The sequence below is a fragment of the Canis lupus genome, chromosome 11 (genome assembly GCF_003254725.2).
Source record: "Canis lupus dingo isolate Sandy chromosome 11, ASM325472v2, whole genome shotgun sequence".
Lineage (NCBI taxonomy): Eukaryota > Metazoa > Chordata > Mammalia > Carnivora > Canidae > Canis > Canis lupus.
In genome coordinates, this window is record NC_064253.1 from 15,815,671 (window position 1) to 15,843,200 (window position 27,530).

The following is a 27,530-nucleotide window of genomic DNA, read 5'->3' on the forward strand; positions in this document are numbered from 1 at the left end:
CTTCCTCCTCATCAAGTATAACCCATTTCCCAACATTTCCCTAGGCTTTTCTGTGCTCTCCAAACCCCTAGGACAAAGTTAGCTGTGCTTCCTCTCATCCACCAGTGAACAAATTATCAGTGCTCTGAAATGGGCTTGAAGAGCATCTTTTACTCCCAGTCTGATTGTAGAAAAGCAAAGCCTGTGTGTGTGTGTGTGTGTGTGTGTGTGTGTGTGTGTGTGTTAGATGCATTAGAAAATTCAGTGAACTCCGATGATGCTTTAAGTGTTTCATATTATGGTGAAGCTAAATGCTATAGAGCCCCAGCAAACATGAGTGGGGCCTATTTATTTTTATTTTATTAAGTTCTACTCAAATGATAATGCTGTCATACACCTACAACCTGTTTTATGCTGACTCTCACATTCCTCGCCCTTGGTAATTGTGCACTGCCCAAAAGTTTATAGGGTCCTCCGTTCCTCAGAATCTGGCATGAAAGCACAGGGCTCTGCAATGCAAAACACTGTGTTACACGCAACTGATGAATTATTGAACACTGCATCTGAAACTAATGACATACTCTATGTTAGCTAATTGAATTTAAGTTAATAAATAAATGCAGCACTTTCCATTCCCCTCCCATAAACTAAATGATCATGACCACAAAGAGTCTTGTCTCTGCTGGACCCAAACTGATATGCAGGCTAAAACAGTAAGGCCTGGGAATAGATCAGGGAGGAGTATGTACCACCAAGTACTCCAGCCTTCCTTAGGATCTCAGATCAGGATACTCATGTTGTTTAGACTTCTGCATAGGAAGGAGGATGTTGATTGGGACAAGCAACAGAAGATTTTCACTGCTCCTTATGGTTGTTTTCATCACATGAACAGTTTACAGAAATGAACTTCATTCAATTAGCATTTTCTTTTAATTTTAGAGCTTTATGTGAGTTAGGATCCTCCCTTTCCACTAACGAGTAGCATGTCTTATAAGGAACACTGAGCTACTTTATAAAAATCTTTTAGGAGCAAAAGAAAGTTTCTTTATGAGTGGTGGCTTATGATAAGATAAAAAAAGATTCTCTTGATTAATTAATGTGTCTACATATATTTGCATATACATATATCAACATAGTGGCATAGTTGGCTTCACCATTCGTAGGACCGACCATTATATTAGACATGAACTACAATTTGAGTGATGTTCAAACACTACCACTTGTGTTTGGGGGACCAAGAAGACATGGGAAGAGGTAATTGTAATGCATGTGGCTGAGAGGTGTTTGGGAGAAGAGGGTCCTGTATCCGAAGTGGCTTACCAAGGTCCCTGTCATCTCTAATTGTGCATTTCCATGACCTCATTGCTGTCTTCCATGCAGGATGGCACATATGGGCTGAACTGTGCGGAGCGCTGTGACTGTAGCCATGCGGATGGCTGCCACTCCACCACGGGCCACTGCCGCTGCCTCCCTGGATGGTCAGGTGAGCCAAGGACTGCTACATGAAACATGCCAAATTACACCTAGCACCATTCCTTGCTACTTTAGAGAAACACATGCAGGTCACCTTTCAGGGAAGAAAAAATGGTAAAGCCTCCAGTAAACTGCCACATTTTTACCCAAAAGGTATTACTGCTAAGCCTAATTAATCTGTAATCCAGTAATGACTTCTTGTTGAAACATTCAGGAACAGTTGATCTTGAGCCTTAATGTATAGTCAGACTGTCAGAATTCAGGCTGGGAGGAGTGGGGGGTGGGGTGCGAATTTCTGTGAAGCATTTACTTAGCAAGCCTTCTGTGATACTTTTGAACCCTGAGGAAAGAATGATTGAAATAAACCATAAGAACATAACTAAGTTCACATTGGTGAGGCAAAAATATTGAATATTAATATGGTTAATATGCGAGTATTAAAATATTCATTGCTATACATGAAAGTTTTAAAACTTTCTTTTTCTTACAATAACACTTAAGTCATAAAAATTCATAATACGATTGAGTACCAATTTTGTAACCACAAGGTGGAAGTTTCTCTTTATTTATATGGCTTCATGGTTCCAGCTAGGAAGTTTATCAAACTAACAGAGGTCTTGGAAAATGAGCCATATTTTTGCTTATGATAAAAAGACTCAGGAGAGGGAACTGAATGCCCAAGCAAATTGGGATCCTGCTTTTTCCTGTTTTTTTTTTTTTTTACATGAAATCAAGCTTATTCTAAAAAACAAAAACAAAGCCTTAAAGAATGAATGGAATTTTCAATGCTTATTTAGAAAAATTACAAATGGGAATACACCAGGAAAGTTATTGAATGTTGGGATGAATATAAATGCTCATATTTATGAGCAATTTCTTCTGCAAGTAAAATAAAATGTTGACTATTGATGTGCCAATTGAGCGTCAACTACTGTGAAACTTGGGTACAGGTATAGAGGTAGTTAAATGAACCAAAACTCTCTTTTAAAATTCTCACCCATAGTCATTTATGTATGTGTGTGTTTCATGTATATTTGTATATGTTGTATTTGTATCTAAATATATGTGTGTCTATATTCAGAGAAGAAAGAGAGATTTGTAGAACAGAACTATTTCCATATTGACGATGCTTTAGTGTCTTCCAAAATGGTTTTTTAGCTTGTCTTCTAAAACAGAAACTGGTAGTATCAAGCTAATTGTCCCCTTTGGTGATGGTTCATATTTTGAAAAGGTGCATCTTTCAGAGGAGAATCTTGTGCCTCCATGCCAGAGATGTGACATTTAGGAAATTATGAAGTCATGGTGGTCTTACCTCTTAGCAAAAATTTATAAAAAGAAAAACAGAAATAATAATAAGTAATGCTTCTTGAGTACTTACGGCAGGCTCACAGAAACTCTGCAAGGTAGAAAATATCATTTTGTCCTTTTTACAGTTGAAGAAACTAAGGCACAGAGAAGTTCAGTGGTTTGAACAAGGCCCCAGGGTCAGTAAACATGAAAGGTGGGATTTGCACCAAGGCTCTCCCATTGCATCTCCAACTCTCTTCATTACTGCACCCTCTGCCATACACAGATTTCTTCCAGAAAGTGCTGGGGGATAGGGCAGTTACTGCTGAGATTAATTCTGAAAATGGGTGAGGACTTATGAGAATTATATGAGAGGACTGTGGTGATAAGTGCTGATAACCGGCAACCTCTTCATATATGTGCATGTGTGTGTGTATGTGTATGTTCATATGTGTGCATGGGTGTGTACATAGGAAGAGAGAGTATGTATGCATATCTTTATATGTGTTCATTTATATATAGACAGAGAGGCAGAGGTAGAGAGACAGAAAGATATACTGTAGAATTTACCTATTTAAATTGTATAATCAACTGGTTTTTAGTGTATTCAAAGAATTGTTCAACCATTATCATCATCATTTTTAGAAGATTTTTATCACCTCATAAAAAAAAACCCAGTAGTACTTATTGGAACTTATTCTCCATTTACCCCCAACTCATGTGAACCAGGCAACCTTCTTCCCCTTCTCCCTACCCTAGTCAACCACTAATCTACTTCCTGTCTGTTGATTTGCCTATTCTGACATTGTATGGATTCATGTACTATGTGGTCTTTGGTGAGTGGCTTCCTTCTCCTGGCTTGTTTTCAAGGTTCATTCCTATTGGAACTATATCAGTACTTCATTTCTTTTGACTGCTGACTAATATTCCATGGTATGGGTAGACCACATTTTATTTGCACATTCATCAGCTGATAGACATTTGGGTTGCTTCCATTTTGGGGCTATTCTGAGAAATACTGTTAAGAACATTCGTGTACACGTTTTTGTGTGGATGTATATGTTTGGTATATAAATTAGGGGTAAAATTCCTGGGTTATAGGATAACTCTAATCTTTTAAAGAATTGCTACACTGATCTCCAAAGCAGCTGCACCATTTTACATTCCCACTGGTAGTATATGAGGTTTGTGTCTCCTCATCAAAAATTTGTATTATCTGTCTTTTTGATTCTAGCCATCCAAGTGGTATGAAATGTTATTTCATTGAGTTTTTGATTTGCATTCCCCTAATAAATGATGATGCTAAGCATCTTTTGTGTTTAGTTTCAGCCGTCTGTATATCTTTTTTTTCATCTATCTGTATATCTGATGTCTATTCAGATACTTTGCTCATTTTTTAATTGGGTCACCTATGTTTTCATAATTGAGTTATAATATTCTTTATGTATTTTATCTGTATGTGCCTTATCAGATATGTGATTTGCAAATATTTTCTCTCATTCTGTTACTATGTCACTTTTTCATTTTCTTCATGATGTCTCTGCAGAAAAGTTTTTGTTTTGATGAAGTTAAGTTTGTCTAGTTTTTTTTTTTCTTTGTGCTTTTGGTGTCAATCTAAGAAACCATTGGCTAGTCCAAGGTCACAAAGATTTCTACTTCTGTAATCCTCTAAGCATTTTATAGTTTTAGCTTTTACATTTAAGTCTTTGATCCATTTTGAGTTTTATTTTATGTATAAAATATATATATTTTTGGTGTGATGTAAGGGTCCAACTTCATTCTTTTGCATGCTGATTGCATTTGTTCCAGCATCATGTGTTGAGAAAATCATTCATCCATCTCTACCCATCACCTGTATTGTTTTAAAATCAACTGACCATAAATGTGAGAGCATTTATGTCTGGACTCTTAACTTCTGTTCCATTGATATGTTTTTATCACTATAACTTTGTAGAAAGTTTTGAAATGTGGGAAGTGTGAGTTCTACAACTTTGGTGGTTTTTTTTCAAGACTGTTTGGGCTATCCTGGGTCCCTTGAACTTTTATATGAATTTTAGGGTCAGCATGCCAATTCTTGTGAAGATACAAGGTAGATTTAATGAGGATTGAGTCTGTAGATCAATGTGGGAAGTATTGCTAACTTGACAATACATGTCTTCAGATCCTTGAACCAAAGATGTCATCAGTGACCTCTTCAGCGGTGTCTCTCAGTCCTTTGGAATTTGTTGAGAGCTGCTTTGGCTTCTGACAGGAGTAAACTGAGATGAACTGTCATGTGCTTGATTTCTAGTGTCTGAGAGCTACCTTGGGAAACAGACCAAGGCTGGGTAATGGACTTTATTTTCTGTCAATAGGAGTTACCCACAGACACAAGGACTCTCTTGCCCTCTAGTTTCTCCTTGACTTGCAAAAGCTAAGATAACTCTGACCTCACAGTGTGAAATTCCACCTCCTCATGTTTACGTGTGGCTCTTGGTTACTCAGTGTTATAACTACATTATGCTAGAGAGTAAACCAGATTTTGTGGCTTCCCTAGAGTTTTTGAACTCCTCAAATAAAATGACCAGTACTCAGTTATCCATGATCACAATGAAGTGAAGTAGCATTTTGAACCCCCTGGCAAATTCAGAACTTTTCTAGCAGAGAGACCATATCAATTGTTTGGAACCATGCTCTACCAAATCTACTTTTATCTTATGAATATAGAGGAAATGTGATGTGTTCCTGAACACAGCAGTCACTGCTCAAGTATCTACCTGCTTTGATGATTTAGAGCCAGACTGTGAAAGGCATACTCTCGTCTACATGAGAAAAGCAGGAGATATGATTTGGCCTGAAGCCAGCCAGAAAATGTGTTTGTTGCATTCCACAGTCTGGGTCATGGGGTAAGACAAATTATCCCATCTGGCCTTAGACCTATGGAGCTCCTGCGGGAATGCAGTGACTTTGTCACACAGCATAATCTTGTAATACTCTGTCCATCTGTGACTGGTCTGCTTCTCTAAAGGGGAAGAAGCTCTGCTGCTTCATGTTGCTCTGTTAACTTGTTGCCCTTACTGTCTCTTGGCTTCATGGCCCCATTGTCTCATTTCTGTGGGTCTTCTGTGTAGGCTGTTGATCTGTGAGGATCTAAGACTGCCAGAGACTTTTTTAAGGAGAAGTCATCCCCCACATTCACAGTACACACTTGGTATATGCAAACATGCAGAGAGGAAAAGAAGGTTACTAAAGTTCCAAAATGCACCCTACAGTTGGACCAAGAATGGGTTTATTTCCCCCAAAGGAAAGAAGAATAGATTCTGTGTTATTTATATAGATCACCCTTCATTGTCAACACTGGAGAGACTCAGAATTTTTCATCAACAAACTTGATTTTGAGTAAGTAGAAGAAGAGCCTTTCTCAAGATAAAGAAAGCCTTGCTATTCATTTGGATACCAGATGCAGGGCCAGATAAAGTAACAGGAGCCCAGGAAGTAAATGATTGTTTTCTCTCCTCCCTGTTGCTCAGAGCGCTCTACTGTGAAATTTTACTGGACAGGGTAGTAGTGCATGGGTTAACAGTGAAGTTTTGGTGCAGTCTAACACAGGGACCTGGGCTCTTCCCCTGAGCAAATCAATAAGAAGGTATAAAGTCACTAATACTGCTAGGTCACAGAGGACACTGTAGGGAGATGCTCATCAGGTCTCTGGGTTTAGAGCCAGAGATAAAGGTTGGGAGAGCTTTATTCTTCCTTATAGAGAAAATAACACACCCACATTGAGGAAGTCAGATGCTAACCTGATATACTAAGGAAATCAGCTTGCTTTCTTACCCTGGGGCTCATCCACTACTCCTCATGACTTCTGACACTTTTCTGATGTTGTCTTTTTCTCTTAAAATAACTGAGATTCTATCATTGGCAGTTCCATTTTACCTGGTTTTAAAACAGGTTTTCAAAGGTACTGCCATACAGATTACCCAAAGCAGAAGTTGCAGCTGACATTCCAGATACTATTTCTAAAAGAAATGTACCATTAAAAAAAATGTGAATATTTTTAGCCAATTGACTACTTTATCAAAAAGAGGCAGGTTGCAGTTAAAAAACAATGAGGGAAAAATGAAACACCATCCAGAATATAGGCTGGGCTCCTTCTCCCACACCTCTACACACACACACACACACACACACACACACACACACACTGCTATAAAATGAGACTGGCTTTTCAAAATGATTGTTCTCAAGTCCTAGATGTTAATGAAATGTAATTAATTGTGTGTGTGTATGTGTATTTCCAGAGTAGTGAAGTAATATGCTTTATATTTTCCCCAAACTGTAGAAATATGCTGACTTTCTTTCTTCCTTTCTGCCCTGACTTCATTCAACCAGAACACCTCTTCACTGAGTGTTATAGCTAATCAAGATTTCCTTCCAGCTGTGTGGGAACATATGCCGTCTCCAGCCTGGTTCCCAGCCCTGGCTAGGATCACTGTCACCTGGGAACTTTTTTAACTTGTGTATTCCCTGTCCCCACCTCACACCTACTGAATGACAATCTGGAAGGTGAGTGAGGAAGGGGGTGGAGCCATTGCCAGCCCATAAAGCACCTTTTGTACAAATTTGGAGAAGGTTTGGAAATCCTTCAGGTTGCACTTCTTGGCAGGTGGAGGGCAAGCTGGATTTCTACCCTGCCTTAACGCTGTGGCCAGGGGCTCTTGTGCAGTGTACAGCCTGCACAACCTTACGTGATGGCCTCATTTGTCTTTTCAAAAGTTGCACCAGTGGCCCATACACTGACATAGTTACCAGTCTGTGGACTGACCTGTGCTATGGTTTTTTACTCTCGTTATTGAAGAGGTGGGGGTCCCAGGGAGCCTTTCTGTGACAGAAGTCTTGTATCTAGTGGCAGAAGGCTTAGGGGTACATTCATACCAGAAAAAAAAAGTTAAATGCTAAACTAAGAGAAAAGAGATTAGGACACCGACTCAAGCTCTAGGAGTTGTTTAATGTGTGGGGATGAGAGAGGAACTAGCAACCATGTATGAGGGTATGCAGTGGCAGGAAGAATAGAGAGACAGGTGGGGTGCTTTATCTGAGCCCAGCCAGGAGGGGGGCGTTAGAAAGAGGAAAGCCTACAGGCAAGTTTATAAGAAGAGCCTGTCTTTTCCCAGCAAGGGCAACTAGGCCTGCAGTGGTCCAAGCTCCTCTCCTAAAGGATGGCTTCCCTCTGTGAATTCCCCTAAATGTTCCAAATTTGACCGAGTAAGTAGAGTGAGTAAGTGAACTGCTACTTTAGGTACTGATCTGTCCCACAGTGATCTCTCATGTGGCTTAGTGATGCCTGAATTGTTATAGTAAGGGGGGACCTACCTTTCTTTATGCAGCTACAGAAGGTACAAATTCAAGTGCAAATGAGCTTTAATTAAGATGCATGCACCCAATCAACCAGGGTATTGAAGGGTGGACAGCGTTCACGCAGAAGCCCATGGCTGGCTGTCTGTGTGATTTTGCGGGGAGGGAGTCCTATAAAAGCAGAACATCCGCAGAGTCCCTGAGGTGAGGGTGGAGGAAGGGGCGTGTCTTCCAAAAAGAAAGGCTACAGAAAAAGCCAGAGCTCCCAGAGTTGCCCCTCTGCCTAGCAGTCTGTTCTGTGTGCTTTTATCCAGGTCCAGAATGAGGCAGGTCATACTCTCTGGAGCTTTTGTCTTGCAGTTACAAATGCGAACATCGATGATTTATACGACTTATTGAGATTTTTTTTCACTTGGTCATCTCTAGAAAGCAGATCCTTTTCTAATTCATCTTTAAAATTCATAGTATCCAAATGGAAAGATTTAACAACCCCTTGTGGAGTGTCTCCAAGTTGTGTGCAGCCACAGTGCTGGGTGCTGGGAACACAAGGGTAAAGCGTTGCCAGCTCCTGGCCAGCAGAGGCTCACATGCTCTCAGGGTGGACACTGCGTGGGCACAGGTGGATACACCAGTGAATAATGTCTGTACGCCAACAGTAAGCAGCTGCTTTGGTAGCAAGAGGGCTAGAAAGGAAGGAAAAGTATTATGACTCTATACTGTGGTTCTTCTCTTCTATAATCATCAAGCCTAATTATTATGAACAAATCTTTCTTCGCTCTAATATATGTTTAATAGCTTGTTGCTCAGGAACCAGACATTGAATTGAAATCATGTCCTTCGTTCACTAGTGCCCCAAAGATTGCAGTACTGGCATGAGAAATATGAACAATTAGCAAGACGAGGAGCTTGGGTTCTATCTCTGAGAGGGAGAAGTAATGACACCCCAGATGATTTATTTTACCGCATTCATGCAATCACAAATGCCTAGTGAATGCTGGTTTCACATTGAGGCTGCTGGCATAATGCATCAGGCATGAAATGCACGAACATTTCTTTAGAGCTGCTTAGCTGAAGTTTATCACGATCATTCAGCCATTGCCTAGCAACTTGGGAAGGCTATCAAAGAGCTCTTTGTCCTCAATCCTGGCAAAAACAGTCCCTCACAGATCGCCTTATCAGCGTTAGAACGTTTATCAGGAAAAAATGCTTCCACTGAGCCAGAGATCCCTGCAGATTTAAAGATACCCTCTGCCCATTTTGTTCCCTCTTCCAAGTGTGTTAGGGAATTGTTTTCTGAAGTAATTCCTATTTGAACCTTTATCTGTTCTTTGGTTAACATTCCAAAAGAATTTCTTCAAGATGCCTCCATAACTCTTCTATTGCATTGTAATTTGGGCTAGCATTAAAAAACACACAGCCCTGAGCTCATAAAGGTATATCTTTTCAAAAATCAGCAAGGCAGACATTTCCACCTCTTTAGATGGGAAGAGTCATCATCTTTAGGCACACAAAATAGAAAGATGCTGGGTTTCCTGGTCTGTGTGTGCTTCTCATCACTTCTTTCGGGATGGAGAGAATTATATGGTTGCTGGAAAATGATTCTGAATATCATGTTGGAAAGAGGGACTGTGCTTATTGATGCATTCAACAAATCTTTAACATCCTCCATGTGCTAGGCACTGTAGTGAACAAAACCCCCATCTCTTTCATGAAGCTGCCAGAATTCATTCATTACCCAGCATGGAATATGGGGGGACAAGAACAGGTACAGATCTTTCATTTCCATTCTCTCTTGTATTTCCCTGGAATTTATCCTCCTCTGCATCCCAGCTGCCAATGACTTATTTTAAGATCTTGTCATGTTTACCTTTTTTTTTTTTTTTTTTTAACCTGGATAATGTAAAACAGCCACCTGACCCAGGTCTTCTCTCTTCCAGGCTCACCATCCTTTTACTGTCTTCTGCCCTCCTGCCAACCACAAATTTAATTATGTGCTTCTCCTACTTAATTGTGCATTTGGTCCCTGTCAACCCCAAGGGGGAAGCTCACACTCCACAGCATGGCATTCTTGGCTTTCTCTCCGTGGCCACAGCCTGGCTGCCCACACTCCTCTCCTGTTCTTCCCAGCCGCAGTTTCAGCTGCCCTCAACGTGTATGGGCTTCTTTGGACTTATAAGCCTTATACCCACCATCCCATTAGCTTAGAACCCCTGTCAACCTTCACAAAGTATTTCCTTTTCTGACTATGATCCCCAGACAGAGTTAGATGTGCCTATTCTGGACCATTATCATTCTACAGTTGGAGGTCTTTCTTAGAGAACCTGTCACCAGCAAGTCAATAGACGCTGGATCCCTTGAATGTTGATTAAGTTGAATTCTTTTTTTTTTTCCCTGTCTTTGATAAAAAAGGGAACAGAAAAAAAAATGTCTTGCAGGACTCCAGCAAAGTTTGCAAAGATTGGGGTGAAATCAACAGAAATAATTTAGGAATGACACACACTCCAAAAAATGGTTAAAGTAAATGTAAATTCCCTATCCTGAAAAAAGTTTTACTGCAAGGTTAACCTTACATAGAGGTACACATCAGTAGCCATATACCTAGTGTAACCTAGTGAAGTGATTACCCAGTTACCCCCTCTGTGAGCCTCACTGCCTTAATATTTCACAATTAGAGATTCACTTCTTAGGCTTCTAACATGTGTATTCCTTTAAAATATGAGTACTCTCGAGAGAAGGTAATAACTCAACAGTAATCAATTTCTCTTATCTTTTCCTGACTATAAGATGAAAGGAAAGATAACAGGAGGGCACGGAGCTCTGAAGGCAAGGAGTAGCAGTAACAGAAAATGGGACAGCAAGAGGAAAAAAAATGCAGCTTCAAACTTTTTTACTAGAGTTACCCACTGAGGCATACTTTGTTTGTCTACAAATAGATTAAGCAGTAATCTCTGAAAAATGATGACTCATTTTTACTAATGATAGAGAAAAAGAAAAGGGATTGAATTTTAGGGGAAGTTGGTCATAGAATTATTTTAATTGACTTTTCAAGGAAAGACTTATTTGCAATCCTGAAATAAAAGATTTTTAAAAGTAAGCTTGCTTCTGTTGAAATATGCTTGTACAATTGGAGACAGAAGATTTGATAGATGATCTCTAGAATTCCCTGTGATTCTCTGGAAATGAAATCATGGGTAAATCATGTGAAACAAGCATATCATTGTAATGGATCTCTTTGCTATATCGTGGGCCCTGTTACTCTATGAAAATTACCTCGATAAAGTTGATTATGACAGATGGTTATGTTATCCAGCTGGACAAACCTATTAGGGAAGAGGAGTCAGATATGAAATAAAGAATCACTTTATTCAGGTTTGCCAATCTGCCCTGGAATCATTTTTCTTAACATACTCTGATGAATGTGCTAAGTCATATATAAATTATGATAATCTGTAATGTAAAACAGTGGCAGATAATTTTGACCTAAAGTGTGCTCCATTCCAACTTAAGTGCATTTATTTAATGTGAAGGAGAAATTTGGCAAGTAGCTGATGAATCAAATCACCATGAATGGCTAAATCCCACCCTTCTTCAAGCTCCCACCCAACAAAAATGTGCCAAAAATGAGGACCAATTTTCAGGATAGTTTTCAGATTAACTCAGCTTCCACTCTCCAAAGTCCTAATTGGGATTTACATGAATGGCTCCAAACCAAAATGGCCAGGGTTGTCTGAATATCTGTGAAGTGGGTGTCCCCATCTTAGCTGCCATTAAATAGGAGTCAGAGCTCAGGACCTGAATTTGAACAGAGTGAAGCCTGTAAGGGGTTACCTTTGTTGATACTTTCCTCAGATTCACAAAACAAAATTTAGTTTTACAGCCTCTCTTTGAAGTGACTTATTCTGCAGTATGTTTGATGCTCTGCCTCTTGCAGATTTCAGTCAAAATAGCAGATACAACTCTATAGCTGGTAAATCACATTTGATGAGCATAACATTTACATATCATTCCACCTTAGGTTTCTTTTCAGAAGAGGTTTAAAAAAAAAAAAGATCATATGTTCATGAACTCAAGAAAAAAAAATCACAGTACACCAAAATTCCGTGTTTTTATTCTTTAGGGAATGCTTAAACCCTGGTCAGCTTATGACAGGTCTGATCTCCTTCTTCAGCCAGCAGTGCAAGCTCAAATAATAGTCTATTGTCAGTTCAAGCTAGACACAATGAGGTCTGTGCGCTTTCATGCCTACTTAACAGCCTTTACCAAGTGGGAGACTTCAGGAGGAAAATGGGAACAAATCAAAAGTAGAATTATGGCTCAGCAGAAATGACTGTATACCAATTAGCAATGTTCACGTTATGGTTTGCGGCTGCCTCTTTTTTAAAGTTGGGCCATTGAAGCAAAAACTGCAGTACAAAACAGCTTTCTCAGCTTCCGTGGTGCTGGGTGGTGATAGCATTCTGGAATCCCTGAGTGTGTGCGTGCTTGTTCTTACTGTGTTTTCACTTGGTCTGAAGCCAGCAGTCGCCAGTTCACTACTAATTATAACTCACTGCTTCTCAATGCAAAGAGCATGTCTTTGAGTTGTGGAGAATTCTGACTTACAAGAAAGAGGTGCCTGTTGTATTTCAAATACAAACTTACCAAAGAGACTTTTATTTACCTCAAATAAAACCTTGTTTTATTTTTATTTTTGCAACTTTGGTTTCTCCTCCTTGTGTTTTCTTTAGGCATTTGTTCATCCATGACCAGCTGTAGAGTTTCTGTTCCCAGGGTGAGAGTTAAAAACCTACATATAATATCCTAATAATCAATAACATAGACAACAGCTATAAATAACATCAGTTGTGATGTTCTTCCTTTATCTGCCCAGTATCAGATGAAAAATTTTTTAAATTTATTTATGATAGTCACACAGAGAGAGAGAGAGAGAGAGAGAGAGGCAGAGACACAGGCAGAGGGAGAAGCAGGCCCCATGCACTGGGAGCCCGACGCGGGACTCGATCCAGGGTCTCCAGGATCGCGCCCTGGGCCAAAGGCAGGCGCCAAACTGCTGCGCCACCCAGGGATCCCCTCAGATGAAATTTTTAAAGAGGAATTTAGTGGCACAGATGAGTGTATTTTTCCATCCTATACAATATATCATCAAAATGTTTTAAGATGGTGTCTGCTGAAGGGGAAGGTTTTTTTCTTTTATTTTATTTTTTTAAGATTTTATTTATTTATTCATGAAGGAGGCAGAGACATAGGCAGAGGGAGAAGACAGAGACACAGGCAGAGAAGAAGCAGGCTCCTCAAGGGGAGCCCGATGTGGGGCTCGATCCTGGGTCCCCTGGGATCACTTCCAGAGCCAAAAGCAGACATTCAACCACTGAGCCACCCAAGCATCCCAGGAAGGTTTTTTTCTTTATGTACAACAATTTAAGCACTTTTTACTTTTCTTTTATCTTTTTTACACTTTGTTGATTTCTCTGTAAAGATAAAGAATTGGGGGGGAGGTTGCTGAGGGTCTCAATGCTAAAGTATTTTTTGATAAATTTTGCCTGTAATAGAGCCCTTGGGCTTCCCATTTGCTCCCTCCTTCTAAAAAAAAAAGGAAAATCAGTATAACAAAGTTGTTTTATTGCTATTGTTTAATGCCTCCATAGAATATCATCCTGGGATTATTTTAATGTTATGATGACACAATATGTGATTACACAGTAGATGACGATGCATTGACATATATAAGTGAATTTTAAACCTCACACCATCCTCGCTCACTGTTGCCTGGGATAACTCAGCTTGGAGACCATGACCAACAATCTGGGTCTGGGACGCGGGACCAATGGCCCCATGTCTGGGATGTAGAATCCCAGAGGCACGAGCCGACACTGCCTCTCACTCAGCCTTGCTCATGTGCGTTGTTTCAGGTGTCCACTGCGACAGCGTGTGTGCTGAGGGGCGCTGGGGGCCCAACTGCTCTCTGCCCTGCTACTGTAAAAATGGGGCTTCATGCTCCCCAGACGATGGCATCTGTGAGTGTGCGCCAGGGTTCCGAGGCACCACCTGTCAGAGAAGTAAGTGTCTTATCAGATGGCGATGTCTACCTTCCCTTATCAGACACTGTGTGCAGAATTATTGTCTCTGTCCCACCCCTCAGCACTCGGTGCTGTTCTGTCGCAGTCGAGGGCAGAGGAGACGATCATAGGTCTCCCTGTGTCCCTTGCAGAGCTGTCTTTGATAGCACTGCCCCAAGAGCTTTATTCATTCCAACCTTCAGGACGAGCCTAACAGATGGAGCTTTAGCCATTCCTTCTCAGTAATGATTTCAATGCCTCATTGGCATCATCATCGGGATATGTCTCTCGATCCTGCCTTAAATCTTGCAAATGGTGTTCCAGAAATCCATTGACCTGTAAATATTTGATTCAGCAATTTTGGCATTGGCCTTACCTCAATTACCAGAAGTCAACATCAGCCAAACCTTGCGGCAAATCATACATCCTGCTAGTCATCGTACAGCCAGTGGCTGTGGGGAAAATAGCCCTGCAGAGTTAAAAATGGGGGCTGTTGACATTGGTCAATAAGACTTCGAAGCTAAGAAAGGACTTATAAGATTTTACTAAATCTTTTAGTAAATGCAATCAAGAAAAGAATATATAAGATACATTATCCTGATTTTTTGGACTTTTTTTTTTTTTCATTAAAAGCTCTATACACCTGTCCTGTATTTAAATCCTAGTGATGTCTTGAGAAGGAGCTAATTATGTAGCAGTTTATACTTGTTCACTTTTCAATCACCATCATTTATCTGCACCACGTTGAGGAGGAACAATCTTTTTAATGCAGACCAGAGATCTATTTATTGCCAGTTAAAGACTCTTAAAAAATAAAGGATTGACACATGGCTTGAGAGTATTTATTTGGGATTTTAGAACTGTGTTTCCTTTCATTTGTTTCTTCAACAAAAATTCTTCAAGCCTTGTTCTGTGCCATGCCACAAGTGAACTAGGGCCATAAATGAGAAAATTGAGAGAACTGAGACACGTGCCTGCCCTTGGACAATCCAGTCTAGTGGCTTCTTTTCATTATTCAAGAGTACCCTTCTTCCTTTGGTGGTGGTTGTTTTATACTTGGAAAATTCTCAATATCGCTAAAAAAAATTTTTTTTTGGCCCCAAACTAGAACTAGATCATGATGTGGAATTTGAGAGTAACACATCTCAGGAAAGATAACTGTTAATTTCCGTTCTATTTCCAGTCTGCTCCCCTGGTTTTTATGGGCATCGCTGCAGCCAGACATGCCCGCAGTGCGTGCATAGCAGTGGGCCCTGCCACCACATCACAGGCCTGTGTGACTGCTTGCCTGGCTTCACAGGTGCCCTCTGCAATGAAGGTAAGGTGCACAAGTGTTTTTGAAGAGGTGTGCGGTGATGGGCAGGCCACATGCAGTCTGTCCTCAGGCTTCCCTGAGGACACGTTGTTAGCTATCAGCTATCCATGCCTTCTGGTGTGCTGGGTCTGCACGGGATGACTAGGAGCTTCAGAAAAGCTGGCTTGCTGCTCCTGCAGAATCTCTTTATTCTCTGAGCTGTGTCACTCTTCACTTTTAATTGAAAACAGCCTCCCACGAAAAGTCAATACAGGGAAGGGTTTTGACTCCCTGAGCAAGATGCCATGAAGTCAGGTTTCTAGCAATGTGATGATGTCTCCTGGTTTGTGATGCCTTAATGAGAATCTTCGGCTTCAAGTATCTGTAAAAACTGAGCCCAAAAAAAAAAAAAAAAAAAAAAACTGAGCCCATTCAAGATGAGGGATGCTGTTGAGTGGAAGCAGCCACTACACGGGCATCTAGGTGGATGGATTTCAAAGCTATTTCCTGCCCCAAGACTAGAGTTCCATGAGATGAGATATAATGGGTTATTATTATAACCCATTATAACCAGGGATATTACTGACCTATATAACATCTTCACAGTGTGTCCCAGTGGCAGATTTGGGAAAAACTGTGCTGGAGTTTGTACCTGTACAAACAATGGAACCTGTAACCCCATTGACCGATCTTGTCAGTGTTATCCAGGGTGGATTGGCAGTGACTGCTCGCAACGTAAGTCTCGTTTGAGAACAACCATTTGTATCTGTTTGTTTTCTGAGTCCTTAGAACTGAAGTATGAGTGTTTCTCTAATCAAGAAATAATATATGGGGATCCCTGGGTGGCACAGCGGTTTGGCGCCTGCCTTTGGCCCAGGGTGCGATCCTGGAGACCCAGGATCGAATCCCACGTCAGGCTCCCGGTGCATGGAGCCTGCTTCTCCCTCTGCCTATGTCTCTGCCTCTCTCTCCCTCTCTCTCTGTATGACTATCATAAATAAATTAAAAAAAAATAATAATATATGAATAATTATGATATACCGTATTTTAATTTTAAGTGGCCTTTTTCCCCATTAGTTGTTCTATGCAATGTTCCTATGTTAAATCCAAATAATGTCTTAGAAAGAACCTAAATAGGATAGCATTTTGCTTATTCACTTTTCAGTGATTCTTATTCTGTAAAATGGGGGTATTATACTCAGAAAAGCCATTCTAAGTTTTATTTCATTTTTTTTCTAAGTTTTATTTCAGACCTCAGGCGTCAGCTATTATTGTTCTTGGGCGAAAATGGTACACACAATTGTGTAGAATTTTTTTCCATTTTTTTAATTACTTCAGACATGTTATCTTTATTGGGCCATATTCCTTATTGGGTAACCAAATAGAAATTATAGATGGTCCTCCTTTTTTTCTTCCAGTTTTATTGAGAAGTAATTGACATACATCACTGTATAAGCCTAAGGCACACAGTGTGATGGTTGAATGCGTATATATTGTGAAATGATCACCACAATAGGTTCAGCTAACCTCCATTGTCTCATGTTGCTATAATGGTGGTTCTCATTTTAAGCAGTTATCTTCTTGAAGCATTACTATAAGAAAAAAGGTTTTTTTGCATTTTTTGTTTGTATATTTTTGTAAATCAATTCATTCTACCCCATAATGATATTTTCTTTCACAGATACTTTATCTGAAGTTCTTACTGCTTTTCACTGGGCAGTGACCTCAAGCGATTCTGTTTTGTTATTTTCTGTCCCATCCAATTAAGAGTTTTTGTTTTTTTTTAATGAATAAACCGATTTTGTGAGTAAACATATAATTGAAACCTTAAAATTTAGACAAGTTTCTAGTGACAACTCTGGAGTAGAGTGGCAGTGCATGACTTATGTGACACCAGGTCCCTTAGGTTCTCTCAAGTCACATCATTTGCCTATCTGATCTCTGCTTAAATGTCCTCTCCTCAGAGAATCCTTCCCTGTGTAGCTCTGGTCACTCTTGTCTCCCATTACCCTGTTTTATTTTTTCTAATTGTATTCATTGCCACTGTTTTTTCTTATTGGCTGGCTGGCTGGCTAGTTGGTTTGCCTGCCCTACAGAAATATAAGATGTCAGAGGATGGTCTGGACCTTGTCTCGTCCTCTGCTATCTCTTTTGTGTCGAGAACAGTGCTGGGCACACAGAGCTCAATGTGCACTTATTAAGGAACTAAATCTATAAACTTAAGATAACCTTTGCTTTGCCCACCTGCTCTGTGGTCTGTCAGCAAATACAACATTGGTAATGATGGTTGCTCGTGCAGTCAGCATTGGCATCTGGGTATGAGTCCCATTTGGAGCACTGTGCTTTCTTAGTTCTGATGCATGCTGCTAATATCTCACATGCTAGGAGAGGTGGTGAGAGGATGGAGTTCTCTCTGCTGGGTGCTGACCTCCAGGCTCTAACAGAACTCTCCGTGCATGCTGTGGTTTCAGCTTGTCCTCCTGCGCATTGGGGTCCAAACTGCATCCACACGTGCAACTGCCACAATGGGGCGTTCTGCAGTGCATACGACGGGGAATGTAAATGCACTCCTGGCTGGACCGGACTCTACTGCACTCAGAGTAAGCAACAAGCCTTCCGAGGCTCACCCAGGGGAGCCGCACCCCATGAGGTGCACGAGCTGAGCTCAGCCAGGACTTCTGGCATTGGAGTGTTTCATTTCCCCGATGACTGCTAAACATCTAAATCTCTCTGTGTGGTTATGAGCTGTCCCGTTTCAAGTTTTCTATCCATATGTCATATCAGGACACTGAGGTAGAGAGGTGTTATATGTGATGGTATACAGCTTCCTTCCTAACTCTCCTTTAACCAGACCCTGTTTAGATGCACCAAACTCCTTATCATTTATATATACATATGTTATATATATATATATATATACACACACATACATATGCTGTTTTTAGTATGTGATTCCTTTCTATGAAGATCAAAAACAAATCGATGTGTTAAGATTATTGATTAGGAAGGTGCATGGAGAGCGATGAAAATGTTCTGTATAACTTTTCAAATTGGGGTGGTCATCACATGAATATACACCCTGTCAATTATTCTTACAGCACAAAGGCTGGGGTAAGTGACAGCGACTAGAAAAGCAGTGAAGATGACAAGCCTCACTCCCTAACGTAATGTGTGCTCTTGGAGAAGATTGCATTCTGTGGTTCTCAAACTTGAGTGAGCTTCAGAATCACCAGGTGGCTCAGTAAACACAAGACTGCTCTGGCCCCACTCCCAGAGCATCTGATTCACTGGGTCTGGGGTGGGACCTGAGAATTCACATTTCTCACAACTTTCCACATGGTGATGCCAGTCTGGGATGATGCTCTAAGAACCACTAGTTCTTTTTTCCATTTTGTATCCCATAGTGTCCTTAACAATTTCTTCTTCTATGAAGTTTTACCATCATAGGATATAATGTGCAAAGTACTCTACAGCTCAGCAATGTCGGGAAAAAAAGACTATTCTCTGTCCTCTTGCCTTCAAATGAATAAAGGAGACAAGGCAGGAAAACATGGTTTATTATTAATACAAATTTATAATTTATTCTTTTTAAACCTTTTCAATAATAATATATCATTTTAAGCCACAGAAGTGAGCTGAGAAAGAAAGATGGGTCAGAAATTAGGCCACTCTTGCTTAATAGTAATTAGAGAACATAATTAGAGAAGAGTCTGAACAAGCGTTTTGGAACTTTCTGGAAGAGGGTGTAGACCTTGAGCCATGATTCAAAAGGGAGATTTGGCAAGAAGAGAGGTTGTCCCGAGCATAATCTGCCAAGATTGTATATACAGAAAGGTTTTCAAGCTCGTTAGAGAAAAGTGCTTGTAAGTTATTGTTTATTATTCCAAAATTTGGATCTGTTTCAATTGGAGGACCTTTCTAAGTGGACGTAGCACAGGACAGTGGGGAGAACGTGGGATCTGGAGCCAGACTTGCCTGCATTTGTATCATGGCCCTGTCAGCCCGCCACTTGCCGGCTCTGAGACTTAGGGCACTTGGGGCTTAGTTCCCATCTATAGGGAGGAATATCCACTGCTGTGTTTCTGGGCTACTATAAGATTCAGTGAGAGGACACATGGAAAGCATCTGGCCCCAAGTAGGTGCTAAATAAAAACACGGCAATGGTAGTGGTCATTGCATGCTGGCATCTGTGCTGTACCTCTGTTTCTTGAAAGTTGAACTTTTGTTAAAACCTCTAGAAGAAAAAGAGAAAATAAAAATCACTTATAATAGTTATAAATGGCCATGGAAACAGCCTGTAATGAAGCTTTCATTATGCCAGGGAGCCCTGAAACACCTTTGCAAAGCAGCTCCTGTCCCAGGACAGCCCACAGGGCTTGTGCATGTCCTCAGCGCAAAGGCCCCAGAGGTCTTTGTCTTGAATATCGTACAGCAGTGTAAGGTTTATTACTTTTTTATGAAGCACCTATGATATATAGGGTTTTTCTTTTTATTTTTTTTAAGTTTAGCATTCCACTACACCTTTGGTGAAAGACATAATAGTATATAAATTTGTGACAGATACAGTGGACAGGGCTAGTAGCCAACATAGAGACATTCTGCACTTTAAGTAAAGGCATACCAGTAATTTTAATATAAAATACTCACTTCAGTCCATGGCATTGGAGTCTAGGAGTCTAATAGTTAAATGAAAGAATACAAGAGGGCAGCCCCGGTGGCGCAGCGGTTTGGCGCCGCCTGCAGCCTGGGGTGTGATCCTGGGGACCCGGGATTGAGTCCCACATCGGGCTCCCTGCATGGAGCCTGCTTCTCCCTCTCCCTGTGTGTGTGTGTGTGTCTCTCTCTCTGTGTGTGTCTATGAATAAATAAATAAAATCTTTAAAAAAAAAAAAAGAAAGAATACAAGAAAGGCCCCCATATTTCTGGGGGGTTTTGTTAGAAGACACTAGTCTTGGGCACCTGGGTGGCTCAGTGGATTAAGCATCTGCCTTCGGCTCAGGTCATGATCCCAGGGTTTGGGGATCGAGCCCTGCATAGGCTTCTCTGCCTGGCAAGGAACCTGCTTCTTCCTCTCCCACTGCCCCTGCTCATGCTCTCTCTCTCTCTCTCTCTCTCTCAAATAAATAAATAAATAAATAAATAAATAAATAAATAAATAAAATCTTTAAAAAGAAAAATAACACTAGTCTTGATTTCAGAGCACTAGCAATGGTTAAACTGTCAGGTGTGGAATTATTCTGCTTCCCGCTCATGAATTATGACCTCCTTGCAAGAGCCCCATCTTGGGACTTCAAAGAAGGCTTTGTGATAAGCTGAGATCTGTGTTATTGTCTTTATACACTCTCCAGTAGCTCAGCATCCTTCAGGTTTAAACACAAACAATTGGAAGCAAGAATGTCCTCCCCTCATCCCCCACCACACAGCCTCCTGACTCTACTGTCCTTCCCTCCTGCACAGGATGTCCCCTGGGTTTTTACGGAAAGGACTGTGCGTTGATATGTCAGTGTCAGAATGGAGCTGACTGTGACCACATCTCTGGGCAGTGTACATGCCGCACTGGGTTCATGGGGAAGCACTGTGAACAGAGTGAGTATGAGAGCATGATGTGTCTGGTGGTATTTTCCCCTAGAATCAGTTTTCCTACATGCCTGAAAATAGGAAGGCAGCATCTGCAACTTTTAAATTGTTTGAACTGATGGCTGGTCACTGACCAGCACGGTTGACTATTCCCCCTTCCAGAGACCTGGCCACCTTGGGGTCCTTGCCAGCTGTCTTTTCTCTCAAACTTCTTCTGGGTAAGTAATCAGTGCTCTGGGTGGAGGGGGTGTGCCTTCAAGGATGAAGACAGAATTCAAGTTTTCCATCTGTTCACCCTGGCTCTAACTCTCTTATTTTTGGAACGTAACTGCTCAGAGCTTTAAGAGCCAGTCAGGTTTTTTTCAGGACAGAGGCAGAGCCCGGGCTGCACACTGGATGCGAGTGGCTTCTCTGGGGCCAGGCTGAGTGCACAGGAGGCAGGCGGGCTCCCAGCCCTGCTGTGGGTGTGGAACCAGGTCCATGTAAACGTTGCCCCCCTTCTGACAACTTTCTCTAGATAGTACTTCTATATTGTTTCCCCTAGCAACTTCTCATCTCAGTCTTTACAATCTTCAAGACAATATATTGCCTTAAAATGTTGTATTGTAAAAGTCCCATTCTAGAAGAATATGCCATGTTGCAATTACACATCTTGGCTTTGCCATTTCCACCCCTACAGCTATGCCTCTGCAGGGTTATAAGAAAATTAGTGTTAGACCGAGTATTTCAACGTAGTCTATTGTTCCTGTACTCTGTGACTTTCATTCAATATTCAGAATGAATAAATAGGGTCTTAGAGCTGTCTGGGGATCACCCTCTTATAGATGACAGGAAAGGGGCCAGATCTTTCTTGCTTATCAGAGGGGGCACTTCTGGGTAGGATGTAGCAAAGATTACATGCCCATAGGAGCAATGTGGCCTGGAAAGGTTGTTCAGCATGATAGGACTTTGATGAGAAAAGATCACCCTCTCTCCACCCCAGCAGCACCTCACAGGCACCCCTGGACAGCCAGGTTGTCTCAGTCTTGTGTGCTGAACCCTGGAAATATTTTTGCGTATCTTCCTGTCTAGTACATAACAGGAGTGACCTCCCAGAATCAGCCTGGATAGAGATGGCCCAATTTTAGTTTTGTACTGATATTCATTTCCTTCTGAAACACACAATGAGTCACACGTTGCCTGCACACCCCTTGTGTATACAAATTTTGTGCGTCTGTCTCTATAAGTGTCTAAACATATGTGCATATATATATATGCATAGAAGCCAGAACAGGCTCTAAACTGACTTTCACTTGGAAGCCAGACCAGTTATATTCTTATTAGATAGAAGCTGCTTAGGTCCTTCTGTGATTACTTTGAACATCAAATCAAAATGTTCCTATTTTTGGAAACTCCCTCCTGATGCTCATTTGTAAACAGAAACACTGTTTTTCAGAGAACTCCAATAATAACAGCATATTGCCCCCTGCTGCCCACTTTACAAAAAACATCAGTATTTGGGAATGATTTCTAGATTTGACGCACCTATACTCTTCTCTGAAATCCACACCCAGCTCTTATTAGGAATGCATCATAAAAATCTCTCCATTTAAGCCTCTCAGGCTTTGACCTGCACAGCCCAATCTTGAGCCATTCTATGGGAAATGAAGTTCTTACCTAGGAAATCAACAAAACTTTCCCCTCCCTTGTCCCCTACTCCCAGCTAATCCAGGTCGCTGGTAGGAGTGTCCCTGAGCCGTCAGTAAAATGCTCATGTTCTTAAGGATGCATGTCTGGATTATACTCTTCAGTCTTCTGTCTCACTATTTTATCTGGTGGGGTCATCTCAGATTGCCCTTGCTGATGATCTTCATCAGTTCTCTTGGGTTCTCCAGACTCTCTACTTACCCCTCAGGGCAGTGGTACATAAAAACTGAAAGAGTGAAGAGCTCAGTCTCTGGCCTCCTGCCACCTGGCCTGAGTCCAACCACAGGTCAGGGAATTCTGGCCAACTCTAGGACCTCCTGGGTGGTTCCGCCTGTGCAGTGATCTCCTGGAAGAGCTGCCCTCTAGACACATGGGATCAGATAGTAAGAGACAGCCTTGCCCAGATTCCTGAGGCTGGAGAGCTTATGCTGGACTTTCATCTCCTTCTCAGAATGCCCTGCGGGAACATATGGCTATGGCTGTCGCCAGATATGTGACTGTCTGAACAACTCCACCTGTGACCATATCACTGGGACTTGTTACTGCAGCCCAGGCTGGAAGGGGGCACGGTGTGATCAAGGTAAGGACACTAGTAAATGATATCTAGTGTCTCGAATTGTGTAACCACCATGTACCAGCCAACATTAAGTGTTTGCACCTACATTATCTGATGAAATCCTTCTCCGGACACTCCAAAGTCCTAGCTGGTTATTTAGTTGCCAGATGGATGCCTTATCATTGCTATCCTACAGGTAAGAAAACTACAGCTCAGAGAGGCTGAGTAATTTGCCCAAGGTTGCACCACTAATGTATAATACATAGCTATTTGTAGGCCAGGGCTTAGATGCCAGGTTTGTCTGATTCCACAGCTCATGAACTGTGCCTTCAATGCTTTCACCTTTATTGAGGTATAACTAACCTATAAAAAGCAACGCATGTACACCAGTACATATACGTATATATACATCACACACATACAATATAAAGTGTACAACCTGATAAAATCTGACAGACATATCCACCCATGAAACCACAACCACAATGAAGATGGTGAATGCATCTATCACCCTCAAATGCTACCTTATGCCCATCCCTGTCACTGCCCCTGGGGTACCAGGTAACCACTGATCTGGTTTCTGTCACTACAGATAAGTTTGCATTGCTTAGAATTTCATGTATATCGAATCACACTGTACTCTTTTTTTTTGTCTGATTTTGTTTGCTTAGCATAATTATTTTGAGATTGAACCATGCTGTTGTATATATCAATGCTTCAATTATTTTTATTGCTAAATAGTATTCCATTGCATGGATATATCATATTTTCTTTACTCTTTCACTTCTAGATGGACATTTGAATTGTTTCCAGTTTTGGACTATTATCAATAATAGCAACAGTATATCAGTCTTTGTATGGAGATATACTTCTATTTGTCTTAGGCAAATTTATAGATGTAGAATGGCTGGCTCATATGATAATTATATGTTTAACTTTTTGAAAAATGTGTGCCAGTGGTTTTTAACTAGGGTGTGTATCACAATAACCTGAGAATCGTTGTCTTATACATAATGGCATGTGAGCAATTCTGATTCTGGGATGGATGGGGCCTCGTAGAAAGTTCTTCTGATGGTTCTGAAGCATGGCCACCAGAGAGCTCCTGAGGTGTGTGGCTCTTTTCAGGAGGTAACCACACATGGGCTGTAGGGACTTTAGAAAAGTCGTAGAGTTATAGGTGCCATCATGTTCAAGTGTGTACTATATTGGCATTCCTATTTCATTTTCTTTTATTAAGTAACTTCTACATTTTCACGATTTATATTTGTCTGTCCTGACAATAGGATATTATATTCCACAGTCACATCATTATGACACATGCCTGTGGTCACATGGCACTGACTTTGGTGCTCTGCATTTCAGGGCAGGCTGTCTAAGAAGGATGTCTAACCCTTAGAATCATAAAGTCACAGGGATGTTTGAGCCGGAAGCCCCTGCTTGGAGGCTAGTTTCTTTCTTTATAGGTGCTGAAACTCTAGCCTAAGTGCTTGAAGGGAAAATCAGGATCTCTGGATCAACTTTTTTAAATGTCCGGTTTCTTGACTCACAGTGCATATCTTCGCTGTCCTCATCAGATGGAACATGTGAAAGAAACATGTAAAGCTAAAGTTTAAATTGTAATGAGTAAGCTTTCAGGGTGATGTTGTCAGGTGTTCCTGGGACACACCTTTCTGTCATAGAAAATAACTGCACAGAGCAGTATCTCCCAGGGTTAGAAAGCCCACTGAAATTAGGATAAGGCAGGCCCTCATCTTGGACCAGATTTACAATGGAGTTGCACTTGCTTGGAGGAGAATTGCCCTGAGAAATGCTAAGGGTAGACATAAAATGAAGTCAAGCAGTCAAAGCATTGAGAAGTTAGCCCTTCATAAGTTTACTACTGTTTAGTAAATAAAGCATGGTAGATAAACTATTACATCCAGTGAATTCCTGGTCTGGTCTAAGTGTTTCTTAGTGTTTATGTGAGAAGCTCCCCAACCCTACTGTAAAGTCCTTGGGGTCAGGAAATCCAGTGTCATTTCTGAGGCTTAGAGCAGCTTTTTTTCTGGACACAGATGAGCCAACAACATCTGCAAGTGGAGAATGTTTGTTTTTCCTTCCTGCAGTTTCTAAAAGTTTCTAAATTAACATTTCAAGAACTGAAAACATCCCTGCATTAGCACAGTGAGAGAATGTTGTAAATAAGAGTTGAAACGTCTATCCAGCAGATTGTCATCCTGACTCAGATCTCTTCTCCTTCTCCTAGCTGGAGTCATTATCGTTGGAAATCTGAACAGCTTAAGCAGGACCAGTACAGCTCTCCCTGCCAATTCCTACCAGATCGGAGCCATCGTGGGCATCATCATTCTTGTACTGGTTGTTCTCTTCCTCCTGGCGTTGTTCATTATTTACAGACAGAAGCAAAAGGGAAAGGAATCAAGCATGCCTGCAGTTACCTACACCCCTGCCCTGAGGGTCATGAATGCAGACTATACCATTTCAGGTAAGACTGATCCCTAGAGCCATCTTACTCCTTGAAAAGGAAGGGTTCATCCTGGTTCTTTGAAACTGGGCATTCGGCTGTGCTGTCCATTAGCCTTGAGAAGATTTTATGTTTGGAAAAGATACATTGTTACAGATGTGCTTTATATGTCAATAGTAGTAAAATCATCATTGTTGTCTTCTATGAGGGCTTTTGAATTGGATTCATCATGAGGTTGCTTTAGACCTTGGGAATTTCAATCTGGTGGAAGCTCTGCTGGGCATCTAAGCTTTTGTCATATGTTGGGGACTGGGAGCGGAGAGGAGGAGGCACCCATAAGTTTGATAAGGTCATGGAGCAGATCAAGGATGAGGACCAGGTCTTCTGTCCCTGGCATTGGGCTTTAATTTTTGTTTTTGTTGTTAAGATTTTATTTTGTTTATTTGACAGAGAGAGAGAGAGAGAGAGCGAGAGAGAGAAAGCCAAAGAGTACAAGCAGAGGGACAGCAGAGGGAGAGTGAGAAGCATGCTCCTTGCTGAGCAGGGAGCCTGATGTGGGGCTCAGTCCCAGGACCCCGGGATCATGACCTGAGATGAAAACCAACATTTAACCAACTGAGCCACCCAGGCACCCCTGGCCTTGGTATTTTAACATGGTATCTTCTAACCTGTCCCTGAGCCCATACAAATCATTAACTACAGAGCATCAAAGTTATATAATAATCAGTTGTGTAGTATTAACAAGAACCAAAGATGTTCTTTAGAAAACTCTTTCAAATCTTTCTGTCACAAGCCTCTATAAATGTAAATTTTTAAGTGACATACTCATTCACCAGAGGAACTAACCACTTTGGGGAGCTTGGGTGGCTCAGTCAGTTAAGTGTCCAACTCCTAACTTTGTCTCAGGTCATGATCTCAGGGTTGTGAGGTCGAGCCATGCCATTGAGCATGATCCGCTTAAGATTCTCTCTCTCTCTGCCCCTGCCCCCACCTCGCTCCTGAGCACGCTTGCTCTCTCAAGGGGGAAGAGGAGGAGGAGGAGGAGAAGTACAGGAAAAAAGAGGAAATCGCTTCAATTAAGGAATTTGAACACTTAAAGTATCTATTATTTTGGAAAATTACTGCAGGATTTCAGATGGGTTACATGTTTATAAATACACTGATTCTAGGGGAATACCTAAAGCAGTCGATTTACTTAATAGTGCATTTCTAACACAGAATATTATGAAGAGAGCTTAAGTGTCTAAAAATAAAAAAAGAGCCAAGTTACAACAGAAGTAGCTTCAAAGTGATGGCTCCCCAGGTGTATGAGCCCCAAAGCAAAGAGGGATTGTCTGAGGACACTTGTACACTTTTCAGGAGGCAGGGAGGAAGGCAGACACCTGCTGCTTCTCGAAGCTTTACTGAGTGTCTTGGGCAGGAGAGGATTTTGCCCAGCCTGTGATATGGAAGCAGTACAAGCATTTGTTCTGGTTATTTTGCTTCCCTTTTATCCACACAGATTTGGGGGAGCCTGTTGCCTTAACCGTTTCCTTCTCTTCTTACAGAAACCCTTCCCCACAGCAACAGTGGAAGTGCTAACAGCCATTACTTCACTAACCCCAGTTACCACACACTTACCCAGTGCGCCACATCCCCACATGTCAACAACAGGGACAGGATGACCATCGCAAAGGTGAGAGGAAGGGTTTCCCAGTCCCCAAAGGTCGGCAAGGGAGAGAGGAAAGGAACAAGCGTTTGGGACAGCTGCTGTTTGCCAGATGCAGTGCTAGGCACTTTATATCTCTTATCTCCTTGATTCCTCCAATTTTCTGGGTGCATGTTAGA

General features: G+C 41.3%; 1 protein-coding gene across 7 annotated transcripts in view; it reads left to right on the plus strand.

Moving 5' to 3' along the window:
• MEGF10 (multiple EGF like domains 10) overlaps positions 1-27,530 on the plus strand; it is a 215,497-nt gene that overhangs the window by 172,072 nt on the left and 15,895 nt on the right. For all 7 annotated transcript variants that reach the window (XM_035696985.2, XM_035696987.2, XM_035696983.2 and 4 more), the window contains 9 exons: positions 1,360-1,462; positions 13,983-14,129; positions 15,313-15,447; positions 16,030-16,158; positions 17,895-18,023; positions 20,881-21,009; positions 23,138-23,266; positions 25,488-25,724; positions 27,251-27,378. In XM_035696985.2, coding sequence (XP_035552878.1) covers positions 1,360-1,462; positions 13,983-14,129; positions 15,313-15,447; positions 16,030-16,158; positions 17,895-18,023; positions 20,881-21,009; positions 23,138-23,266; positions 25,488-25,724; positions 27,251-27,378 — 1,266 coding nt within the window. The remainder of the gene's footprint in view (positions 1-1,359; positions 1,463-13,982; positions 14,130-15,312; positions 15,448-16,029; positions 16,159-17,894; positions 18,024-20,880; positions 21,010-23,137; positions 23,267-25,487; positions 25,725-27,250; positions 27,379-27,530) is intronic.